The 11,648-nt window shown below is 35.6% G+C and overlaps 1 protein-coding gene across 1 annotated transcript; it reads right to left on the reverse strand.

Annotated features, from left to right (window-relative positions):
• Nucleotides 1–2,506: 2,506 nt before the first annotated feature.
• On the reverse strand, nt 2,507–10,804 carry LOC143027743 (V-type proton ATPase subunit D-like). The gene is made up of 5 exons (XM_076189247.1): nt 10,568–10,804; nt 8,693–8,810; nt 4,601–4,748; nt 3,964–4,179; nt 2,507–3,363 (listed from the first exon to the last, which is right to left on the reverse strand). Exons 1-5 carry the CDS (start codon nt 10,606–10,608, stop codon nt 3,143–3,145), a joined length of 744 nt encoding a protein of 247 aa, XP_076045362.1. The 5' UTR covers nt 10,609–10,804; the 3' UTR covers nt 2,507–3,142.
• Between the last annotated feature and the right edge of the window lie 844 nt (nt 10,805–11,648).

Below are 11,648 nucleotides of genomic sequence, written 5' to 3' on the forward strand. Positions count from 1 at the left end.
TTACAAAAACCCACATCTCCTTTCCCAGTTTCACCTTCATCCACATTATCTTTGAGGAAACCTCCTTCCACTCCACTACACATTTACCTATCTCTTCACTTACTAGTATAGCCACCCCTTCCCTCCCTCACCCTCTCTTCACTCCTGATAACCTCCCACTTACACTCGCCCTTCCCTTTCAGCTTAGTTTCACTCAAAGCCAACACATCCATCTTTCTTCTCACAAACATACTACCTATCTCTTCCCTTTTACTCTCATCTGTATCACATCCACGCACATTAAAAGACCCAAACCTTAGGGTGCTGGTCGGAAAACTCCCAGACCCTCTTATGCCTTTGCTTTTTCTTTTAGGAATGTCCCCTGTGGGGCTACAAGGAGAAGGATGCCTAGTCCCAATCCCCGTCCCTTTCCTCTCGCCTCTTACGATCCAAGTGGAAATACTTGGTAGCAGTATTCTTTTCCCCCACCACATAACACTAAAAGGTCCTCTAATAGTGGTGTGTGATGGTGGGGGCGGGTGTTGATCTCTGGAAGCCCTGAATCAGTCTACATGGGTGGTAATCCAAGCATAATGGTCAGTTTGTTGTGATGCAAAGGGCATTACAATTCGGCAACATCCTGTGTGACCAAACATTCCTCTTTAGGACCCACCTTGCTTGCTCTTTATTGGAAGTTAAAAGGTGCCATAGACATGGCCACCTAACCCCAGCCTGACTGAGGAGCCACTCCCAGCAAGGTCATGCAAATGCAGAATGAATACCAACAATAACCAGACAGTAACAGCCCTTTTAATTTTACAATTTGCATTTTTTTTTTGTCAATAAGGTTGATGAAAGTTTTGGGATGGTTTGGACACATGGAAAGAATGAGTGAAGATTAGTAAAAGAGGTGTGGAAGGCAGAGATGGAAGGAGTGAACATGAAGGGGCATCCTAGGATGAGATGGATGAATAGGGTAAAAGGGGCATTACAAAAGAGAGGAATGCCTGTTGAGGAAGGACAGAAGAGGACAGATGATAGGGGTGAATGGAGAAGAGTTGTGTATGGATGATTATGTAATGCATGAGGGGGTGAGGGAGTATGAGAAATAAATTGATGCAGCCCTTAGGGATTTCTGTCTTCTCCTTTTCTGCATGAGGGGACGGAGAGTCTCTGAATTAATGAAGTGATCTTGGTGTGGATGTGCTGTGTCCTGCAACAATGCTTCTGATGCAGGGCAGTGGATAGGATGCAGGGATGACCCGTCATCCAGGAAATGCCAAGATGTGAGGGAGGGAAGAGGGTGGAGGGGAGTGGAGTAAGTAGGGGATGGAATGGGTGGTATATGCATGTATTGTTAATATTATAATTATTGTAATGAAGTAAGTGATGGTGTTTTGGAAGGTGTGCGAAAGAAAGTTAAAGATAAATGGGGGTAAAAGTAACGTGATGAGATATACAAGGGGGGTGATGGCAGCAAATTGGAAGAGAGTATAAAGGGAGAGAGGCTGGAGGAAGTGGATAAATTTAGATACTTGGGTGCAAATGTGGCAGGAAAGGGAGGAATGGAGGTAAAATGTAGATTGAGAGAAGCACATTAATGCTTTGGGGATTAAAAAGTGTAATGAGAAATTGACATTTGGGAATGCTTGCTAAGATGAGATTGTATGAAGGGATGATTGTGCTGGCAGTAGATAGGGCAGAAACATGAAACATGAGGAGAAGTTTAAATGTGTATTAAGATGATGCCAGATAAGTATGGTAAGGGTTACTAGGCTGGATAGTGTGAGAAACGAGGTGAGGAGAAGAGCAGAGGTGGAAAGGGAGTTGGGAGATAGGGTTGATGAAAGAGTATTGGGATGATTTGGACACATGGAAAGAACGAGTGAAGAAAGATTAGTAAGAGAAGTGTGGGAGTGAACATTAGGGGGTGACCAAGGACAAGATGGATAGGTGGGGTAAAAGGGGCATTGGGAATGAGGGGAAAAGACAGAAGCTAGGGGTGAGTGGAGAATGGTTGTGTGTGGATGATGCTGTGATGCATAGAAGGGCATGGGTGGGGGATGAGGGAGTATGTATAAATGATATTTTGATGCAGCCTGAAGGGATTTCCCCCCCATCTTTTCTTTTTCTAGATGATGGGACAGAGTGAGGGTTGTGGATGTGCTGTCTTGCTACATTGCTTCTGATCCAGGGTAGTGGGCGAGATGCAGGGATGACCCATCATTCAGGAGGGGCAGAGATAGGAGGGAGGGAGTATGTGGGGATGAAATGGGAGGTAGTTGATTTATAACTTTAGCTACCTCCCTTTTGATAGGAAAAAAGATATTGTATTATTATTTCTATTTTGTTTTTTGAACTTTTGTCTTGTTCTGTGATAATCTTTATTGGGAAGTAGTCTGAGGGAATGTCATGTATGGTTTCCCAAGTTATTTGTGTTGGGAGGGAAGGGAGGTTGTTATGCTTGGGTAAGTTGCTTGATTATGTTGAAGGAATTCGGAGATACAGGAAAATGAAGTAACCTTAGTCAACGGCATTATCAGCCAAAATCCCAGTTTTATTAAACTCAATATATACATTCCGTGATAAAATAACTATCAACTAATAACATTTATAACAAGTGGAATGCAGCAGGTAAAACTTCAATTCTTTTAATCTTTATAATTTTTTAATTTCTTCACAGTTGTTGGCAAGTATGTTACAAACAAGGTAAAAGAAAATATAATCCAAATCTATTAAATATTGCCACAATATCAAATCTATTTCTGATAAATAAAGCTACTAAAACATTTACACATTTACATTACACACATAATTTCCACATAGGGTATTTACAATACACTGTTCCCTTAACCTTACTCTAAGTCGGAACTTATAAAATGTAAACCAAATAATTGTTTCACATGATTGTACGACCAAAGTGAGGAACAAATAAAAATGGCTATAAAGTTTTAGGTGATCTAATTTGTAGACAATTAAAAATGTTTAACTCATGAATTATATTATTATTAAGAAATGGAAGCAATTTTTTTAAGTCACCAGCTTCATACTATATTGACTGTTTTAAGATCCTCACTGAGTAATAATCAGGCTAAGTGACACAATATTTTCAACACTGAAGATGTAATATCTATCATCAAATTTTTCTGCAACAAGCACTAATCTAGAACAGAAGATCTTCATCTTCATTATCAGCAATCAAATTTGCATGACCGTAGACATCAAGACCCTGCTCTTTTAATTTGGCTTTCTCCTTCTCAGCTCTGTCCCTGGCTTGCTTCTTCTTCTCTTGAATCTTTTTCAGGCGATAAAATTCCTCTCTTTCCAGTTCATCAAGCTCTGCTAAGATGTAACTTAAGGTGCGTTCATAACGAGGGATGATAACTGTAAAGGAAGATTTTTAGATGAAAAAATAAGGTATTATTTATTAGAGATTAAATTCTTAACAATGGAGAAAATTGAGATGACATATTAATACCATTTCCTATCCCCTTTATATATGTTTTAACCATCCAGTATTACTGCCTCGATTTTCACTAAGTGGAAAAACCACAGCCCCACAGTGGCTGGCAATGATCCTTTGACCTTCCCATAGGTCTCTCAAGGAAGATTTCATATTATAATAGATACATATGATTCTCTGGTTTCTATTTTATTATTTTCCATGCATTTTTGGTTGCGTATAGAAGAGGTCACAATACCAGTTGTAAGTTGAGGAATGGATGTATACAATGAGACTCAAGAGGGTTTCATTTACCTCTTCTTCCCTTAAATGAGGTGCGAGGCACTAACAAAACAATTTATGACATTTGAGATCAATTTGAGTCTTTTGCTGACAACTTGTATAACAAGATACACACCTACTATGCTTTTATGACATGAGCATAATTGATGTAGTGCAGTAGGAGCATGGCATCAAGTTGCACTGATCCATATATAACCAAATTTAGAAGCAAGGTGTATAAAAAAAAATCATCATCTTACCATGTTCAATAGCATTAACTCTACGATTGGTGATCTTGACAACATTGTCAAGTGTGACAAAAGAAGCTTGTAGAGAAGCAAGTTCAACCAATAGCTCAATGGCACGTTTGAAGTTCATCTTCAATTTGGCCATCTGTTGACCACCTCGAGACAAACCAGTTAGCTCATAGTTGTCCACACCATCTTCAAAACTCTCGAAGACAGGCAAGTTTGTTCCTATGGACAAATAGGAAACTCATATTCAGATAAGTACATTAATCTATATTCCAAGGGTTTTCCCCCTTATAAAGGAGGTAGCCAAGTACATTAATACATTTGCTTATATCTATCCATCTATCTACATACCAAAAGGCTTTCTTCTCCCTTATGAGGAAGGTACCCAGCCAAGCCATGCACCCAATTTGCTAATATGATTTAAGAAAATGTCCTGACAAAAATTATATATTCACATTAATATAAACCATTTTAATGGTACACATTTATTTCTATCTTTTTTTTCTTTTTTGTCAAATCTGCCTTGGCCCATATAAAAATTATAAATACATATCTGCAGAAAAAGTCAACTGGTTTAAAAATGTGACAAAACTATAGGTGAAAACAATTATCATTTACATATTAGATTTTAAGACAAACTTACCAGCCACATTATCCATCTTGCTTCTGATCTTGATTCTGGCTTTAGTGACATTTTGCAACACACCCTGGTTGAAGTCGCCGGATGCAAATTTGGCTTCAGCCAAGGAAAAGGCTGCATCCTTCATTACATCTCCCATCAAGGTCTTTGTCTATTACCAAGTCAACAAGAAAAATCTTAATTTCTTTGTATTCTATTCTCTATAAAGCTTACTAAATATTTGGAAAAAAAAAAAAAATGCTTATATTTGCATGTCTACTATGACACAAACACTTATCAATGTAAACTTCAACTGAAAACAGTATAAACACACACACATACTTGGATGACGAAATGGTAAATAATATTAAGTCACACTGATAAGACCAAGATTGGAGTACAAAGCAACACTAGGGACACCCAGTACAAAAAAGAATATAAAGAAAATAGAAAGAATCCAAAGAGCAATGACAAAGATGGTCCCAACACTTTCAAAATTGACATATGAGCAAAGATTGTCTAAACTGGAACTACCAACCCTAGAACAAAGAAGAGAAAGAGGCGATCTATTGGCCATTTACAGAATCATGAAAGGCATGGAAGTGCTTGACAGAAAAGACTTATTAAAGTGGGGTAGAAGAAAAACAAGGGGACATGAAAAGAAACTAAAAAAGGATAGTTATAGAAGAGATCTGGAAAAGAAAAAAAAAAAAAAAAAAGAGTGGTGGATGTCTGGAACAAATTGGATGAAACAAGTGTGTGCAAACATCAAACAAGAATTTAAGACCAATCTAGATGTTGCGAGATACAATGATGGGTCGCTATGATCATAGCTCCTCTTCCTGTATAATACAACTAGGCAAATAAACACACACATACACATTTACATTACTAAAAAATGACAATGGAAAAACAAGAGGACATGAAAAAAACTAAAAAAAGGACAACTATAGAAGAGATCTGAAAAAAAAAAGTGCTGGATATCTGGAATAACTTAGAAAAAGAAACAGTGTGTGCAAACACTATTTTAAGAAAAAACTTGATGCTGAAAGATACAAACATGGGTCACCACGTGCATAGCTCCCTTCCTATATAAACACATAGTACCAAACAGTGTTGGTCATGGATTATATAATCACTGGGTTAGAAAGAGGGAGGAGAAACAAGGTGGAGGAGTCATGTTCCTGTGACAAAAAGTTACATATGGAGAAAACAGAGTAGAGATAATCTCAATAAGAATGGAAGATAGTGACATGAAATGCAGAAAGTTTGCAGTGATTTATGTGCCCACAAAAACGAGGTCTTGGAGAGAGATTATTTCAAAATGTTAGAGGATATGAGACTTTTATTAAACAAGATGCTGAAGGATGGAAATAAAGCAGTATTCATGGGAGACTTTAATTGCAAAGAAATGTGTTGGGAAGAGATGACAGTGAAAGGTGGAGTGATCAATGGGAAAATGTATTACTTGACATGACTATAGAACATACAATGACACAATGGACAAAAGAAAACACTAGATTTAGAAATAACAAAGAACCGTCGAGACTAGATTTATTATTTAAGTCAGAACCTGAAATAGACAACATTGAATACAAGACATCAATTGTGAAGTGACCACATACTACTTAAGTTAGAAATAAAGGAGGAAATATATATAAAGAGAAATGAAAAACACAGAGAGGGAAGACTGATGTATAGTAAAACGGACTTTGAGAAACTTAGGAAATTTTTTCTTAGAGTGAACTGGGAAAAATTCTACACAGAAGAAACACAAGTGGAAGAAAAATGGATGATTCTTATGAAAATCTACAAAGGAGTGGATAAATATATCCCAAAGCAAAAACAGGAAAAGGTGTATATTAAGTGCTGGTTTAATAAAAGGTACAGTGAAGCAATAGAAAAGATAAAACTTGGAAAATATGGAGAAAAGACAAAAAACCTAAAAAGTGGCAAATATATATTAATCAAATGAACGAATATGTAAGAATATGGAGGGAAGAAAAAAGAAAATATGAAAAAGACATAATAGAAAAATGTAAGGATCAGCCAAAACTATTCTATAGACATGTAAATAGTATACTAAAAATAAATATGAAATAGTGAAACTATGCCAAGGGAATATGGAATACACAGAAGATACAGAAATGGTGGAAGTCATGAGCAAACACTTCAAGTCTGTTTTCACTAGAGAAAAAAAATGTGACAAGTAAGAGTAACACAGAAAGAAATAATGGATCAAATGAACCTTGATATCAGGAAATTGCACAGCCCAGATGGAATATCAATTTGGATATTAAAAGGATATAAAGAAGAACTGACAAACAAAATATATAACAAGTTGCTCACCCAAAGAAAGAAAAATACCAGAAGACTGGAAAAATGCTGATATCGTACCAATCTACAAAGGAGGAAATAAGGAAGATCCAACAAATTAAAGACCAGTTTCCCTCACAAGCATGGTAACTAAAATTTGTGAAAAAGTTATAAAAAGTAGATGGATAATCTGGAGAACAAGATCCTAAATCAGAGACAATTCTGATTTAGACAAGGAAGATCACGTACCACAAATTTGATCTGTTTATACTCAAGACTACTAGACATAATACAAGGGATGGATGGGCTGAATGTGCATTTCTAGATCTAGAAAAAGCTTTTGATAAGGTCCCAAAAAAAAAAGAAGTGAGACCTTTACATGGAAGAAAAATTAGAGTAGCGGTCAAAAATGAGTTCTACTTGGGAGGGATAATTAGTGGAGTTCTACAAGGATCAGTATTGGCTCCAATTATGTTTGCTATGTGAACGACATAGACGAAGGTGTAGAATGTTACATGAACTTTTTTGCAGATGATGCAAAATTTTTAAAGAAAGTAAGTTCTGAAAAGGATTGTGACTCACTAAAGAGAGATCTGAACAGGGTCTGGGAATGGAGCCAGAAGTGGGAAGTGGATTTCAACATAAAGAAATGTAGCACAATGGAATTAGGAGGAAAAAAAAAAAAGGATATCAGGACAATATAAAATTGGTGTGGTGAAAAAGAAATAATGAAAATGGGATCTGAAAAAGACCTGGGAGTGATCATCACAAAAGATATGTCCCCTGACAAACGGGGAAAAAGAGCAAGATGGGCTGGACACTGTGTCCGAATGGAGGCAGACAGACTACCAAGGAAGGGGATGGAAGGAGGAATAGAGGGCGGACAACTAATGGGGAGACCCAGGTACAGATGGATGGAATAAAGAAGAATGTGGAGAGGATGGCATCAAGAGAGGACTGGAAAGAATTGGCAGAGGATAGAACCATCTTGAGAGGCATAGTGAAAGCGGTGAAGGGCCGTCTGACCTGACGACCAACAGAGTGAAAGACAAACATATAAACAAAATTGTCAATGAAACCTATACCGGTACCTTGGTAAGATCAATAAAAGTGGCTTTTAGTTACTTGGATAAAGAAATAGTAAAGAAAATATTAGTTACAGTGATAAAGCCTAAATTGGAGTATGCAGCAACAATATTGTCACCCAATACTAAATAGAATATAAAGAAAATTGAGAGAATCCAGAGAGCAACTATGAAGATGGCCCCAACACTATCAAAAATGTCATATGAAGAAAGACTGTCAAAACTAGAACTACCGACTCTGGAACAAAGAAGAGAATGAGGTGACTTGTTGACCAACTACAGAATTATGAAAGGTGTGGAAGTCCTTGATAAAAACAACTTTCTAAATTCGGATAAGATGAACACAAGAGGACATGGAAAGAAACTCAAAATGGACAGTTATAGAAGAGGGGAGAAAGAAAGAAAGAAGAAGGAAAAAAAAAAAAAAAAAATCACCCAGAGTGGTGGATGTCTGGAACAAATTGGATGAAACAATAGTGTGTGCAAAAATCATATATGAATTTAAGAACAAACTAGATGTTGCAAGATACAAAGACGGGTCACCATGAGCATAGCTCCCCTTCCCATATAATACAACAAGGTAAATACACACAAATTAACATGCATAGATCTAATGTAATGGGACTTTATATGTTTTTACCAAAGGTAATATCTACTAAAAAATTCATATACATATATATACACACACACACATATACACTTCCTGGTAACTTACATCAACAATTTTTGCCAAAATCTGCCTGAACCTCATCTGTAATGCTTCAGCTTTCTTCTTCAGTAAAGAGTGACCCTTAACAGCTCCAGCCAAACGGGCCTTTATCATTGTTTGGGCCCTTAAATACAAAGTTATACAAAATTAAAGAAATTTCTAATAATCACACATCCACAAAATACTTTACTCTATATATATTTTTAAATTAACAGTATTTCCAGGGTTCCTATATAATCCAAATCTTCTTGGATTATACAGGAACCCTTTATACTGTACAATTCATAATTATGAAATCTATACTGTGTTTGATTAATTGTCATGCCACTATAAAACACATCCATATACAGACCACAAAATGCTGTAAACTATGCACAACAATCCTATATTTACCCACATAATTCCTTATGTGAATCCTGAGAGGAAATCATTACCAACACATTCATGAATTACATTCCTATGCCATAACTTAAAACAACCACCCAACAATGAAAAAATATAAAAGTACTTTTGATATAATATAATTTTGATACATAACAATAAAAAATTTAAATCATAAATATTAATCTGTTAAATAGGTTTCTGGAAACATAGACTTGGAAAATAACCCCTTTGCTACAGAGATGCCGGCCAGAATCAAGGAAATCCTGCCATGATACTGAAGACACATCACATTACACTGCTCAACATTCATCCAATTCAGACAATACAACAAAATCTCATTCTTTGTGAACTCTGGTCCATCCCAATGGGTGTGGCTCATTTTCTGAGGGTCACAGATCTCTAAAAAGATACGAAGTAATGGATTGATTTACTTAATTTTTTGAGGTTGATAGATATGGCATGAACATTTTCCTTTGATATTGAGTTACCTATGACAAACTTAATTCATACTTAATTCATCAGAATATTCCTAAGTGCTGTCTCGTACATTTGACCACTATGTTTCCTGGAGAAAATTCTTGGTCCATTGGCATGTAACCTGATTGCACAAACTTATTATTACTAGCACATATCAAGAGGGCATCCTCATCATGATGTAAGGATGCAAGAAGGAAACATGTGAGGTCATCAGCAATGAGTCGCTTTTCTTTTCACTACAGTCATCACTAATTCTATCAACCTTAGGGTAAAATTCCAGAGTCACACAAACATGGATATCTAATATAAAAATGACACTATCCAATAACTCCTACCCTAAAATAAGCTAACCTAACTATCCTACAGAAAAACGTCTTTTGAATACAAAAAAGAAAGAAGCACAAGATCATTATGATCTTGTGCTTTTCTTTTTTGTATTCAAAAGATGTTTTGGTTCTGTTCCATTATAACATATATATATTATTCCATATATATAAAGATTGGTTCTGTTCCATTATAACAAACACATCTTGAAGATGTGTTTGTTATAATGGAACAGAACCAATTTTTGTGGCACCTTGCTATGTAATAAAAGATGAACTTTTTCCATGCTAGGTGGCACTTTTCCTATCATTCTAATGGTAGGTTATCTTGCCATCTCCTTGAGAGCAATTGGTTATTGGGGTTAATTAAATCAAGGCTTCAATTTAAAAAATTAATTGCTTGACAGTCTCTTTGAGCGCAGTCACTAGTTATTCAGTGATGCTACATTTTTTATTACTTTACTAAAAACACCTTACTACAATTATCATATAAGATTATATCATATTATTATTATACTATATCATACACTCAAGCTAGAATAGATATGAGGATCTCCCAAGACCAAGTCCAACTCAAAGTTACTGACACTCCAAGCATTTTCATATCTAGTATGCAAACATTCAATACTACTATATATTGAGTGAATGAAAAAACAGACAAAATGTAAATTTGCATTTAAGATAACTGTATACTTACCCCCGAGAGGGGAAAATATTAATTTTGTCCCGCGCTGACATCCTTTACGATCTTTTGTTTACAACCCACAGCAGACCAATCTCAAAAGTCGACTTGGATCAGATTAATCGATTTCCTTTAAACTTGTTGACCTGTATAATTTGTTCCTGCCTGTGACAACTCTAATATTATGAAAAATATAAGTCAGTATATTTTTGTGTTGAATATAAATGATATATGGAGTTTTTCACGTAAAAGAGTTTTAAGATATAAAGTCGAACAAACACAAAAGTCAGCTGACAGCTGTATGTTCTATTTTCTTCATATGACTACATCGAAATTATTTTTACAAATAATTCTAAACTCACCGAATGTTTTATATATTATTTGTATTATTATAGCTCATATGGAATTAGTTTGGCATTTTCTTTCTTAAGGTTATCTTTTTTATATGTTCCTTTAGAGATCGAAACAAATACCGCCAATTTTGAATATACTTAGGAGTAGTGATATATACATCTATGAATTTTCACCAACATAGTGCAAGTTTAATAAAAAAAATCTGGGCAATTGTCAAGTGCTATTCTTAAAGTTACAACGAAATGTGAACTTTCCTTTCCTCTTCAGATGTATGATAAGTTGAATAGTTAAGGATAAATTACCTAGGCATGATCTCTCATGGTCATTCACCAATTCACTTAAGGGTTTGTCACACTGGGCTATTTTTCCTCCCACATCCTACCTCCAACCTTTATTTGAATATCTAGAATATGACTTCGCTTACAGAAATCTAGGCTTTTCTAAGAACACTTCAACAGTATCTCTAATATTTGTATAGGTTTACAGCCTCCTAGTTCATAATTGAGATTTGCTATATATGACGGAAAGAATATTTGACATTTAGAAATTTGAAAAATAGAATATTATAACCGAAGTCGTTTTTACTCAAACGAACTCTCAACGGTCGGTCGATCCTGTCTACTCTGGCACCATGGGGCATCAGTAAGGGATATCCGCCCTAAAAATAATAAATAAATAAATAATATAAAATAAAATAAAATAAACAAATAGTAGTAGCAGTAGTAGTAGTAGTAGTAGTAGT

Source organism: Oratosquilla oratoria, chromosome 8 (assembly GCF_046742065.1).
Source record: "Oratosquilla oratoria isolate Oo_2021 chromosome 8, ASM4674206v1, whole genome shotgun sequence".
Lineage (NCBI taxonomy): Eukaryota > Metazoa > Arthropoda > Malacostraca > Stomatopoda > Squillidae > Oratosquilla > Oratosquilla oratoria.